The following is a 15,140-nucleotide window of genomic DNA, read 5'->3' as shown; positions in this document are numbered from 1 at the left end:
CGGGGGGGGGGTGACTCTCAGTCTGGCCTGCACCTTCTCACAGATTGGGACCCCTCAGGGGATGTCCATCTACTGGCTTAGGCCCAATCCTAAACTGGCAGGCGGACATCCCTCTTGCAATCTGGGATCCCTTGCTTCTTACTCCCCGCCTGCTCACTCCTTACAAACTAGCTTGCTGCTCCTTAGTGCTGCTATGGAGGCAGGAGAGGTTCCTGTCCACCACTGCCATGAGCCTGGCTCAGGGCCTCTGGGAGCACACTGACCACCAGGGGCCAGTGCGCATCATAGCACCTAGTCGTTCCACTGTTCAGTCGATTTGCATATTGGCCTCTTATTATATAGGATATTATACAAATAGTGTTGATTATAGCCCACAATAAAAAATGTTTAAAAATATTTAGCTGTACAGTGCTAGAATCCTTAGGATGAGCTACCTTTCTTCTAGGGCAGTATTAGGTAACAAGGTTTTTTCCAAATCTTTAACAGTGAAAAAATAACAAGTATATTACAAATTTAGGGGGTAGTACAGAAAAATAAAACTCTCAGCTCTTCAAAAAATATTCCTTTTTATATAAATAATAAGCTAAATGTATTTAAAAGTTAGCAAGTATTACTGTCTGTAAGACCTGTCAAACTGACCCATTGGGCCAATAAAAAATACATTTAAATAAAAAAAGATTTTCTCGACTCTGCACTTTCACCATGGCTTTCATTGCTAAGTCGTTCTACAACCTCACTATTATCAGCTTGGCTGGGGAGAAGACAGATTTCAATACATTCCGAGGGAGGGCAGTGCTGATTGAGAATGTAGCATCACTCTGAGCCAGCTCAACAAGCTGTAATGCTACTTTCCCAGGCACCTGGTGGTTCTTGGCTTCCCTTGCAACCAATCTGGACATCAGGAGAAGTGTCAGAATGAGATTCTAAACAATCTCAAGTATGTTTTCCCTTGGGGCTGGATTCCAGCCCACCTTTTCTCTTGCCCAAAAGTGTGATGTGAATGGTCAGAACAAGCATCCTGTCCTCACCTACCTGAAGAACAAGTTCCCCGACCCTTATGGTGACCCATTTTCTCTCATGACCAATCCCAAGTTCATCATTTGGAGTCCAGTGTGCCACTCAGATATGGCCTGGAATCTTAAGAAGTTCCTTACCAGGCCAAATGAGGGAGCCCTTCTGACACTACAGCTGCACTTTCCCCTCCTTCAACATTGAGCCTGATACCAAGCGTCTCCTCAAAGTTGCCATATAGGCACTGGCTGCTAAACACACAGATCTACTCCATCCAGCCCGAGTATCTCTTCTTAGGATTCAGAGTGTCCTTGGGAGACACTGCTGGACCTAAGCTTTCCCTTGAGATCAGTCTCCATCATTGAAGAATCTTGCCTTTCCTGTCTGCCTGTTGCCTTTTTCTCTTCCAACCTTCTGGTTGGTGATTCAACTTGGCCTCCAAGACTTGGGCGGGCTCTGGGCCTTCACAGAATGATGGCACCGCCCTCCTATATGGGTGCTGTCTGAAGAATGTGAAGAGCCTGCGCCAGCCTGCTAGCTGAGTCCAATAAAGGGCAGGTGTGGCAATGGCAAAAAAAAAAAAAAAAAGACTTTTAAACAAAAATGCATTTAAATAAAAAACCAACCGAACACATAACAAACTTACACAGAAGAAACAGGGCACAGAGGTATCCATTTTTATTTTATCGGGTTTTGACAGTGTCAGGCTAATTCTGGAACCAACAGCTGTAAAGGTAACTTTCTAATTCTATTACCTTCCTGCTCAAAGTAAATAAGTAAAATTGCCTCCCTTGATGGCCCAGCTCTGAATTATGGTTTTTGGGAATTGCTTCTGAAAGTTAAGCCTATAGCCTAGTTCTTCAACTCCCAATTTCATGATTTGTCCATACCCTTTCTGCTCTAACTAGTAAAAATGCCAGCCAAAAATGTTGTACTAGCTTAGTGGAAAAGGTAAGGAGACAGGTATTAAAGGTTACAATACTGCAGTGGCTGAAAGTCAAATTGTCACTTAATACAGACCTTGAAAGCAAGATCAAACAGAATTGGAAGAAGATAGAAAAGAACGTTTTGAGAGGGACTTGAATGTACATTATTTGTTATGGCACCAATCCCAAAACTGGGGTGGAAAATAAAAATAATTGTTAAATACTAATAAATTTCAGACACTTATCATAAAATTTATATCCTATATAATAAAACCTAATATGCTAAGTGTCCGGTCATCTGATCAACCAATCAAAGTGTAATCTGCTAATGATATGCTAAGGCCGCTCAAGTGCTCACTATGACATGCACTGACCACCAGGAGGCAGACGCTCTGACCAGTAGGTTAGATTGCTGCTGGAGTCCAGCTGACCAGGATTGGGCAAGACGGGCCTGACACGCCCTGGAGCCTTCCCGAGGTCCCTCCCCAGCTGGCAACCTCCTGCATCCCTCCTCGGCCCTGATTGTGCACCTGTGGGGTTCCTTGGCCTGGCCTGCACCCTCTCACAATCCGGGGATGTTGGAGAGCTGGTTTTGGCCCAATCCTGCAGGCCAGGCCGAGGGACCCCGCTAGTGCACGAATTTGTGCACTGAGCCTCTAGTTTCTAAATAAACAAACAAACAAAAATCATACCATTAATCCTATTACACTAAAAAACAAACAAACTTGGGTTCTTAAAAGGTTATAGGATTATCTAAGCTCAAAGATAGGCCTGCCTGACCCCAAAGCATGTTTTCTTCATTCTCATACCACCTCCCATCCAAGTGTGAGTAGCTTTTATCTAGAAAGTTACCTTAATAGCTATTGGTCCTAGAATTAGCCTGTGGCTGTCAAACACCTGTCTAATATGAAATGGACATCCCTGTGCCTTGCTTCTTCTGTGTAATTCAGTTATGTTATTTTATTTAAATGCATTTTTTTTTTAAGAAATTTTTTTAAGAGAAATCTGTTTTTACTTAAATGTATTTTTGGTTGGTCTCAGAGGAAGAATTACTTTTGCACTTGCTAAAAACATATTATTATCAATAGGGTAATGCAAAGAATGCTGCATTATATGAATTTACTGAAGGGTAAGGAAGCATGACAGATGCCACTCAAAGGACTATAAAGGAGATAGGATATGGTCAAAGGAAATGTAGGAATTCTGTAAGAACGTTATTAGGACAGCTGGAACAGAAAGCTATGATGATGGTGGCTGAAGAGTGGTCATATAGATGTTGGGAGTCCAACAAGGCTGGACTGAGGAGGAGCACAGGTGACTCTGGGACTGTGTACCTAAGGCAGTGGCTAGGAAAGAGAAGCAGGCAGACGAAATAAAGATTAAAAGACATGCCCTGGTCAGTATTGCTCAGTGGGTAGAGTCAGCCCATACTCCGAAAGTTTGAGGGTTTGATTCCCAGTCAAAGGCACGTACCAGGGTTGCAGGTTCAGTCCCCCAACCCCTGTTGGGGTGTGTGAAGGAGGCAACCAACTTTTCTCCCTTTCTCTTCCCCTCCCCCTCCTCCCTTCCACTCTCTCTAAAAATCAATGGAAAAAATATACTTGGGTGAGAATTAAAAACAACAAAGATTAAAGGACACACAAGGAATAAACCAGCCTCTCAATTTTGTATTTAACTTCTCTTGAGTTAGGCAAAAGATAATTCCAGGGATAGTACATAATACTTCAAGACAGCACTAATTCAGTACTCACTGAGGCAATTGTGATCTGACTAGTCACAGAAAACCTAGTCTGCATTTTGGCCACCCTGGGATAAATCCCCAAGTGTCTTCTTATCAGCTACCAGAGGAGACTGGCAACAACTCCCAGCTAACGACCACATACTCCTCCTACCATAAGCAGGTCATTTCCCCATTTTCCCTCTATATTCTCAAGCGATAAAGATGAAGCAGCTGACCCAAAGAAAGCACTCAACACTCTTCTTCAAAACTAATTTTGCAAAGCTCACACCATTGTAAGTAAGATACATTTTTAAAGAACACACCTTGATATGTCTTCCCATCTATTTCAACCTCATAGGATTCCATAACTTCTTGAATGGCCTCACCAACATCACATAGACGAACATCAATTCCAGCACACTAAAGACCAAATAATGTATAGTGTTATTCAAAGCGCAGAATTTTACATTAGCTTAACTTCAAAACTGCTTTGTACATTGTAACTGTCTCTATAAAAACCTTTGGTTTAAACCACTTAAAACCCTAAGGACAGTGGAGTAGTCTTACATAACTCAAACACCTTCAACAGCTTATAATGTGCTCAAAATATGTTGAATAAAATAGTGATTACAGTTCACATACCTTTATTCCAGTGTTAGTGGCATCTTTTACAGCTTTTAATAATGTATCATATTTGGGATTAAAAGTGACAGTAAAAGCACAGTCAATAATCCTACCTGAAAGAAAAAAATTCTCATTTAAATTTACTTATCAGCTAGTTGATTTATCTATTTTATAGCACCTACTCTATTGCTTATCCTTGCTAGTTAACAGGAAAATAAAACGATGGGCTCAAATGAAAGCAGCACTCGAAGTACGCATTCATAACCAAAGGGAAAAAAGTAAAATTACTAAGTTATATGAAGGATTCAGGATGAAAAGATAATTCTAGTGGTAGTACATATTACTTCAAGATAGCACTAATTCAGTATCACTGAGGCAGTTATGCAAAAATATAAACAGAAACCAATCAAAGCTAGAAAAGCCTAGGGAACTAAGAAAGAGCAATCCAGGCAGAGAATATGTGTAGGTCCCCAGGATGCTAACCACCATTCCAGCTTCTTCAATTTAATAAAAGCTTAGGTAAGTACTTAATTTAAGCTTTACTTTTCACCTGTCGAAGTGAGATAAAACGATACTTGCAGAAATGCTAACAAGTATAAACGTTGGTAAACTTAAAGGTTCTAAGTAAACATTTGATGTTATATGAATGAATGTCTGAAATAATAACTGAAGAAATGTAGGATAATATTTTTCATGCCTTGATACAAAGGGTAAACTTCAATTACCTGATGGCTTTTATTATACTCCATTTAGTAGGAGGCTTTAAAGCCAATTTCAAAATCTACCTCAACACAGCTCTATTAAAAAGTGAGGCATCAAGAAGAAAATTTGGGAGCTCAGCACCTATAGCCCCGCCCCATCCAACATAGATAAGACTAGTCCTTTTAGGGAGTGGGGTGAAATTATTTCTAAGAACTCACCACTTATGTGTGTTCCAAAGTCTATCTTACAGATATCATCATACTGTAATACTGTTGTGTCACCAGCATTGGGAGTATAATGGGCAGCACAATTATTGAGAGAACACCCAGTAGGAAACGCCAGGCCTGCGTTTAATCCATTCTCTTTTATTAGCTTTCGTGAACAATCTTCCAATTTTTCGCTAAAAAATAAAAACAGAATTTGTTTACTTTGACATTTTATATAAGGTATAACCTTATAAACCTTACAGTTCATCATGTTCAGAAAGTTAAATAAAACTCTCTTAAATTACTTCCTGGAAATAATCTGAGCACTTTCTGAATGTGAATAACAGTTCCCTGAAGCTATAAAAAATAGTAGCGCACCTCTAAAAGATAAAAAACTTAATTCCACCAGAAATCTGGAGAAATGAAATGAGAGGACTTAAAAAAATAAGAATAATGGGTGCATTTGCACATGAGTGTACGTGAATACAAAATAGGATGGGTGAAGTACATCAACATTACTAGAATTTAGAAGACATTTCTAGAACCTTCATTTAAAGTAGTAATGAAAGCCAAACATTACAACTGATAAGTCAACTCTAAAAAATAATTATTTTTCTCATGTTCTTACAAAATCATATTCCTTTTACCAGATTTCTATCATTGTCATCCCAGGCTTAATCCAGCTCATAACATATTTTCTAACTTGTCGATGTGCTTCTGCAGCTTCTCGAAAATCATTCCAAATCTCTTCACTAGCTTGATCTAAGGCTTTCTTTTCTTCACTTGTAGTTCTCCAAGCAGCTGTTCGCCTTTACAGTACACATAGCATAGTATTAGTAATTTAAGAAACAGCACAATAAACATAAAACCTGAGATAAAAATATACTAATATAAGACATTTTAGATAAAAACATTACATATTTAATTTCTTTCACTAAATGTCAGCATAACTTCTGAATACAAGTAGTCAAACACTTGTAATCAAGCCAAATCATAATCAATACTTTCCAAGAATCTTAAAAAAAAAAATCAAGTGAGATTGCATTCATAGTCAGAGGACTAATACCATGCCGCAGAACATAACACAAAAGGAGAGAACCAGAAAAGTCAGAAGAGTCCTAGATACCAAGCAGGTAGGAGAAAAAGTCATCATTCCACTCGAGGTAAAATATATAATAAGAGGATTCAAAAGAGCACACCAAAATTTAGCATTTAACGTCACCAATAGGGCAAGTACTAATACAAAGACTTGACCTGGAAATCTGCATATGTATGTATACACACACACACATATATATATATATATATTCCTCAAAGCATAAAACATTATGGCTTTTGCAGGAGTTTTCTAACTGTGTGTGTGTGTGTGTGTGTGTGTGTGTGTGTTTATGGTAATCTTCCTTGAAGGATATGTATGGCTCACATTTTAAAAGTGCTAGGAGTAACAGATTTTTTTTTCAGTATCTGGGAATGAGGAAATCCACTGATTGCCTTTAAGCAGTACATTTTAAAAACTGTTTTCAAATGAAAATCTTTGAAAAAGTTGTTATCCTTTCACACATTCTTAAGAAATACTGAATATGTAAGGCCTAGCCAAACAGCTCAGTTGATTAGAGCACTGTCCCTACTATACGCTAAGGTTTTGAGTTCGATTTCTGGTCAGGCCACATATAAGAAACCACCAATGAATGCATAAATAGGTGGAACAACAAATTGATGTTTCTCTCCTCTCCCACTCTTTGAAATAAAATAATTTAAAAAATACTGTATGGTTCACAAACGCAGTGATCACGGAGGTATATACATTATACTTAGTATGAAAGTGATGCTTTCAAATTATTCCTATGGCCTTAAGTTAGTGGCTGGCAAACTATGTGGCCTGAAGGTAAATCCAGTCTGGCACCTGTTTTGTAAATAATATTTAACTGCTGCTCTCGCTTGTGTGGCTCAGCTGGTTGGGTCAGTCCTACGCACTGAAGGGTTGCAGGCTTGATCTCCAGTAGGGGGCGTGCAAGAGGCAGTTAATCAATGTTTCATTCTCACATTGATGTTTCTCCCTGCCCCTCTAAAATCAGTAAACATGCTCTAGGGTGAGGATAAAAAAAAAAAAAAAGAAAGAAAGAAATGACAGAATTAGAAATTCACTGCAATACAGTGAATAAATTACTGATAAAGGATCATCAGTGAATACTAAAATAGCTAAGTGAAAGGTTGTTAAAGACAAAGATATTCCAATGGTTCCAAACAACCCCATAGATTACATGTTAACTGCAAAAAGAAAAAAGTATCTTTAAAAAAAAGAAACAGGGATGATGGTCTTCATATTACCCAAGTGATTAAATACAGATAAACTAATCAACAATCTGAAATTACATCTGATGCAACAGACTATGGTATAATATGAAGTATTTTAATGTCACTTATAATATATCCCTGTCAAATATATTTAGTATAATGCTAATGTAAGCCTTTCCAACTAATTCTGGTTACAGAAAATACAGAAACAGAAAAAAGTTTAATGACACCACAAGGAAACAATGGGAGAAATCCCAGAACATGAGATTTTTTAAATTACCTGATCTCTTAAAAAAGCCAGTTCAATTGAAGAGATGAAGGTAGGGATTCTAATCATATGCAATGTATGAACCTTGATTGGATCCTGGTTTAGGAGGAAAAATAACTAAAAAGATGTTCCAGGGACAACAGGAAAAATATTCTAAATATGAACATTAGGTAATTATTTACATGATGCTGTGAAGTTACTGTTAATATACTTAGCTGTAATAATTTAGAGAATTTCTAATTCTAGGGAGATACTTGAAGTTTCTAGAAGTAAGGACTCAAAATAAGACTTCTTTTTAAATGGCCCAGCCAAAAGAAAAAGATCAACAACAAAAAACTACATGCATACACACACGCAGGGCAAAATGTTAATAAGCACTTTTCAATCTGGGTATTGAGTTCACTTTCACCCTTTCTTATGGAATTCACTATAAAAGTTGAAATCAACAAAGATATTTATTCCAACAAAGATATTTATTCCATCATTTATAATAGTAAGCAACTAGAATAAAAGAAAAAAAAATAGTAAGCAACTAGAAATAAAGTGTAAGTCCAATAAGAAAAAGCTGGACAAATTATGATATGCACACAGATGTGCAAAATTATTCAGCCATTAGAAATACTGTTGGTTTCTTTACTAACATGAAAACAAATTTTAAAAGGAATGATATTGTGATATAAGTCTACCTTGAAAAAGAGTTCTAGGTATTTATATGAGAGCTGTTAGAGGAAGACATATTAACAAGTTAACAGTGATTTTACTAGTAATTCACTGGCAGAATTAAGGAGACTTCTATTTTCTTCTTTTTGCTAATCTGTATTTACTAACTATTCTATACTGGATATGTATGGCTTGTAAAATTAACATTTTCCCCCCAAAATTGTCTACTAAATTTAGAAATAGATAAAGAATTTCAAAATAATACTTCATTCTACTTCTAGATATCCAGAATAAGAGAAAAACCAGTTCCAATTAACGTACTATAATGTTCATCACAGAAATTTTCCTAATAAAATATTGAAGGCAATATAAATATTCAAAAATAGGGAAATAACTAATAAAGTTAAGCCAGATACAGAATAGAATAGCATTACAGCCATTAAAAAATTGGTTTAAAAAACTTTTAATAACACTGGAAATAAACATAGAATGTTGTATTTTTTAAAAGGGCAACAACCAGTGTAATAAAAATGGATTCAGCCCTAGCTGGTTTGGCTCCATGGATAGAGCATCGGCCTGCAGACTGAAGGGTCCCAGGTTCAAGGGCACTTGCCCAGGTTGTAGGTTTGATCCCCAGTAGGGGGCACGCAGGAGGCAGCCGATCAATGATTCTATCACATCACTGATATTTCTCTTTTCTCTCTCTCTCTTCCTCTTCCTTTCTTTCTGAAATCAATAAAAAATAAAAATGGATTCAGACAAAGATCATCAATGGATGCTACATGGGAGGACAACATAAGGAATGATATATTTTCATATTCACAAATTAGTTTCCCACAAATTAGTAATTACGAGAAGAAAAAAAGTATTGATAAATCAAAAAAACTAGATAATACCTTATCTAAGTGATATCTACTCTCAAATCAATCAGAAAAATAGTATGCATACAAATTCACCAATGAAACATTTTCTCTATTTGCCTTTTATCTTCCAAGGAAAAAATGGAATGTTATTTTATATTATGTAGAGTATGTATAATTGTCATATTTCATTGACAGAACAATAAAAGTTGCAAAATGTTAAGAATCTAAGTGAAAAGTATACGGGAGTTCTTTGTAATATTCTCACATTATGGAATTATTCCTGTGAAGTATTAAATTATTTTAAAATAAAGCAATGTACTCAACATGGGTGATAGTTACAGTTGAGTTCTTTGTGATAATTCAAGCAATTTACAATCAGTTTATTTAAAAACAATGAGGCAAGATATAAAAATCTATTTAATATTTTACCAAATCTATAAGAATATTTATTCTGACCTATTTGCAAATAGTCAAAACTGATTGTATGAATGTCAACAAATACTGAGTTATCAAAAAGCAAATATAACAATACCTTAATTTCTTTTGTATTTCTCTAGGACAGCATATAGCATTGCTTTCAATATTTAAGAAAAGTATCACCCCAAGAGATATTAATCTTCACCTAAGGATATTTTTTGCACTGAATTTTAGAGAGTGGAAGAGACAGAGAGAGAAATACTGATGTGAGAGAGACACATGGATTGGTTGCCTCCCGCATGTGCCCTAGGAATCGAGCCTGCAACCGAAGTACGTGCCCTAGAGCCGAAACAAACCCAAGACCCTAAGTCCGAGGGCCAATGCTCTTAACTGGCTAGGGCCAAAATCTGCTTTTCTTAACATTACTTCAAATATTCCACCAATTCACAGTGATATAAAATATTAACAATCTGTTACAACTATAAGAAACCAATGGCTTTCCTCCACTTTAGCAATAAACATGTAGAAATGGAAGTAGAAATAAAAACTCCTGTTCACATCAGTAACAATACCAGAAAAGAGTCAAGAATAAATTTAACGTGCTTGCTTTGGCAGCACATAGATATACTCAAGTTGGAAAAATACATAACCCCAGCGCAAGGATGACATAAATATTCGTTAAGTGTTCCACGTTTAAAAAATATATAATAAATTTAATAAGAATGGGACAGAACCTACCAAAAAAAAAATCAGAATAAGTGGGAAAATATTTCATGACACTAGATAAAAACAATGTGACATAACTGCCAATTTTCTAAAAACAAATACATAAACGTAATGCAATTCTGATGAGAATTCTAACAAGGACATTTCTCTTGGGTGTGTGTGTGTGTTAAGATTATATGACAAAATAGCTAAGAAAAGAATGAAAAGGAACTGTGTTTGTGTGTGTGGCAGAGAAGATAAGACTGTTTTATCAAATTATCAAAATAGTATAAAGTTTAGGAAATAAAAATAGTATTAGCACAGGAATAGACAAATAGATCAAAGGAAGAGAATAAATAATACAGAAACTGGTTCCATTACACATGAGAATATATAGTTGAGCCTTGAACAACATGGGGTCTGGGGGGCCTGACCACCGAGCAGTAAAATAACCATGTATTGCTTAATTCAGTCTTCTGCATTTACAGATTCCAAACCACAGATCAAAAACATGTAATTCCAGCCCTGGCTGAGTAGCTCAGTTGGTTGGTTAGAGCATAGTCTTGATACACCAAGGTTGTATGTTCAATCTCCAGTCAGAACACGTACAAAAATCAACCAATGAATACATAAATAAAATGGAACAACAAATTGATGTTCCTCACCCCCTTCCTCTCTCTAAAAAATAAAACAAAAAAAACAGAAAACCCAAAAAACCCACAGCCCTAACCGGTTTGGCTCAGTGGGCAGAGCGTCGGCCTGCGGAGTCAAGGGTCCCAGGTTCGATTCCAGTCAGGGGCATGTACCTTGGTTGCGGGAACATACCCAGTGGGGAGTGTGCAGGAGGCAGCTGATCGATGTTTCTCTCTCATCGATGTTTCTGGCTCTCTATCCCTCTCCCTTCTTCTCTGTAAAAAATAAATAAAATATATTTTTAAAAAACCCACAAAACACATAATTCCATTATATAAGAACTAGATGCCTGGTGCACAGATTCGTGCACTGGTGGAGGGCGTGGCCTGCAGGGACCAACCTGCTATGGGAGTGTACTCACCACCAGGGGGCAGCTCCTGCGTTGAGCATCTGCCCCCTAGTGGTCAGCTCTTGCGTTGAGCATCTGCCCCCTAGTGGTCAGTGCACATCATAGCGGCTGTTCGACTGACCAGCCATTCTGGTCATTCCGCTGTTCAGTCACTGGGCTTTTATATAGAGAGATACATGACAAGATGGTTGTTCAATTGAATAGGATAAATTAATAAACAATTCTAAATTGAATAGGATAAATAATTCTAACACAACTGTCTATTCATTTAGAAAGAAGCATTCCAAACCTTACTTAAAAAAATTCCAGATCAATTAAAATGTAATGAAATACAAAAATAGTGAGTTTGAGAAAATCTAAGACTGCTAGGAACCCAGAAGTATAAAATATAAGCATTCTGTATTTATGTATTTAAAACTTCTGGAAGAGCAAAAAAGCAAAGCCAATATGCACAATAAGCAAAAGATGCTCAAAATCATTAGCAGTCTGGGAATCATAAACTAAAGTATTAAAATATTCTTTGATTCATTAATCTCCCTCTTGGAAAACAGTCACATAGAAAAATTGCCAAAGCATAAGGAGGGGTACATACACACACACACAAACATACGTATACATAAATGAGATGTTTAATACAAAGAACTAGAGGCCCGGTGCATAAAAATTCATGCATTTGTGGGGGAGGGGAGGTTCCTCAGCCCTCCCGCAGTCTGGGACCCCTTGGGGAATGGTCCATCTGCCGGGTCAGGCCCACTCCCCAGGGGATCTCTGGCAGTCCGGGAGCCCTTGGGAGATGTCTGACTGACAGCTTAGGCCCACTCAGCAGTCAGACATCCTTAGCACTACCGAAGAGGCGGGAGAGGCTACCGCCACTGCTGCTGCGCTCGCAGCCATCAGTCCGGCTTGTGGTTGAGTGGAGCTCCCCCTGTGGAAGCACACCGATCATCAGGGGTCAGCTCCTGCGTTGAGTGTCTGCCCCCTGGGTGGTCAGTGCGCATCATAGTGACTGGTCATTCTGGGTTGTTCAGCCATTAGGGTTAATTTGCATATTGCCCTTTTATTATATAGAATGGTTTATAATAGCAAAAAATACTGGAGACAAAGTAAATGCTCACCAGTTAGAAAATGGTGAAATAAAGAATGGTATGTTCACACCATAGAATATTATGAAGCCATTCAAAAGAATTACAGAGCTATTCTGACTTAGAAGAACTATATTTTTTTTATTTAAGAAAAATATTTTATTGATTTTTTACAGAGAGGAAGGGAGAAGGATAGAGAGCTAGAAACATCGATGAGAGAGAAACATTGGTCAGCCGCCTCCTGCACACCCCCTACTGGGGATGTGCCCGCAACCAAGGTACATGCCCTTGACTGGAATCGAACCTGGGACCCTTGACTCCGCAGGCCAACGCTCTATCCACTGAGCCAAACCAGTCATGGCATAGAGGAACTTTAAAGGGTAGTACTCAATGAGGAAAGTAAGGTGGAGGAAAACTATGCCTGATTTCATTTTTGTAAACAAGCAATGACCAAAACACTCTCCTTATATAAACAGACATAGTTAACACATATATGAGCATAGAAAAATATGGAAGGCTACCTGCTAGATGCTTACATGGGTCTGGAAGGAAAGGAAGGAAGAGGGAACAAGCAAAAAAAAAAAAAAAAATTAAAACTTTTTATTTAAAGATAAATGTGATCACATCCTATGTACCATGAAAATTTATGTAATTAATATAAAATTATGTGTCTGTACATTTTTTAAATAGATGCATCAAGATAGGATATTGATGAATTCAATTTAAAGAAAAGACGCCTATACCATAAAATTCCCCAACTTTACAGGCTAATTCCCTATGAGTACTGGGAAGCAGGAAGGCAGTAAAAATACAACATCATGCTCTTTTCTAATTAACAAAAACAAACGAACGAACAAAAACCTGCCCTGGTTCTATGAGCATTGGCCTGTGCACAGGAAGGTCTTGGGTTTGATTCGAGGTCAAGGGCAAGTACCTGAATTGCAGGCTTGATCCCCGCCCTCAGGGCGCCTGTGGGAGGCAACAAATCCGTGGGTCTCTCACATCAATATTTTTCTTTTTCTCTCTCTGCCCCTCCCTGTTCCCTTCCACTCTAAGAGAGAAACAAAACAACAAAAAACAATGCTACAGTAGAAGCTTTCTTAGCCAACTATTGCAACCACTCAATTAACCAATGCTCTTGACTCCCTCTGTAAACAGTGACTAATTCCCATTGTATTCTGAATATCAGCAGATGACAAGTTCCTATTCTGAATAGCAGCTAACACTTACTTAATGCTTACTATGTGTCTGTTACTCTACTAAGTGCTTTGCATATGTTATTATTCCTCACAACAACCTTATGAAGTGCTCCACTTTTTTTTTTTATTTTTACAGATGAGGAAATAAAACTATAGACATGATAAATTACTTGCCCAAGTCAAAAAGCTAGTAAGTGTTAGAGCTAGGATTCAAATGCAGATAGTTTAGCCCTAGCTTCCATATTCTTAACACATTTCGTACCACTCAGGAGTTTTCTCTGTTTCGCGTGCCATCTGTTAAGGACCGCTCATGAGTGTTCTCATTTTTCACGACCATGCGAAAAGGAGCAAATCTAGATACTTATGTAAATTTTGTTTGGTCCCTCTTCATAGAGGAAAATGTTTCACGCAGTACCATACGTTAAAAAAGTACTTGGAACTTTAATTGTTTTTGTAAATAAAAATGTTATAATTATTGAAAAACATCACCTAAAGTGCATTATGATGATTTAAATAATGTGCAGTTTGCCCAAAAACGTGCGATCCCTGGCATATGTCTTAGAGATTTCTATGCGGTACGCAATGTGTTAGCCAGTCTGCATAATGCCATTATGTGTCTGCTAACCAGTGGAAACACATATCCTTTCAGAATACTTCCAAGAATTTAGGTGATTTGTTCCCAAAACTTATTTAAGTCACCTGCAGTTACTACTATAATTATGTTATTTAATTATATATATTTCATTTAAAAAATTGTTTCTATAAAAACTAAATTGACTACTCAGAAAGATCTCAATAAATGCAAGTCATCAAAAAATACTTCTATCAAATTAAGTAAAGAATTATAAATGGTTGCAGGAAAAAAATGTAAAGATATAGGCAGACATCAGCTCTCAGATTACTTACTTATTCATAGAAATTCAAAATAAAATAGACTCATAGGCAATGCATGACTTATGGGGGAGAAAGTAGAATCCAATGCAAATTTATCCTAAAAATGATGAAAACCAAATATTTAAGTTAACTTTTATCAATAAAGACTAGAGGCCCGGTGCACAAAATCTGTGCACAGGTAGGGTCTCTAGGCCTGGCCAGCAATCAGGGATGATCAGGTTTCCTGCCTCCTGACCTCCCCACCTGTTCCTTCCCTCACCCACTCAGCGCCCTGCCGCCACCACTGGTCACCTGCCATGTTCGGTGCCACCCCCCCCAGTGGTCAGCTCATGTCATAGCGAGCAATCAAACTCCTGGTCTCCTGGTGGAACTCCTGAGGGGACAATCTGCATTTAGCTTTTTATTATATAGGATTTTTACTTTTTGTAATCCCACTTTTAACATACTTTTTTGATTAACCAAACTGCTGGTCTCAATCATTTTGGATAAGAGGGCTTCTACTGTATTTTCTCTGCAACAAATTCAC

At 37.5% G+C, this 15,140-nt stretch overlaps 1 protein-coding gene, 1 long non-coding RNA gene and 1 pseudogene across 2 annotated transcripts in view; 1 reads left to right on the top strand and 2 right to left on the bottom strand.

Annotated features, from left to right (window-relative positions):
* The window catches only part of METAP2 (methionyl aminopeptidase 2), a 34,687-nt gene that overhangs the window by 4,929 nt on the left and 14,618 nt on the right, over positions 1 to 15,140 (bottom strand). The window contains 4 exon segments of the mRNA XM_015559984.1: positions 3,981 to 4,077; positions 4,300 to 4,394; positions 5,202 to 5,383; positions 5,837 to 5,998. Coding sequence (XP_015415470.1) covers positions 3,981 to 4,077; positions 4,300 to 4,394; positions 5,202 to 5,383; positions 5,837 to 5,998 — 536 coding nt within the window.
* On the top strand, positions 298 to 1,599 carry LOC102772553 (annotated as a pseudogene).
* On the bottom strand, positions 7,859 to 15,128 carry LOC107182110. The gene is made up of 3 exons (XR_001512830.1): positions 15,061 to 15,128; positions 13,043 to 13,063; positions 7,859 to 8,253 (listed from the first exon to the last, which is right to left on the bottom strand). It is a non-coding gene; the product is annotated as an uncharacterized LOC107182110 (long non-coding RNA).

Source organism: Myotis davidii, unplaced genomic scaffold (genome assembly GCF_000327345.1).
Source record: "Myotis davidii unplaced genomic scaffold, ASM32734v1 scaffold13, whole genome shotgun sequence".
Taxonomy (NCBI): Eukaryota; Metazoa; Chordata; class Mammalia; order Chiroptera; family Vespertilionidae; genus Myotis; species Myotis davidii.
The sequence above is the reverse complement of the archived record's forward strand: the minus strand, read 5'-3'. Positions and strand labels throughout refer to the sequence as shown.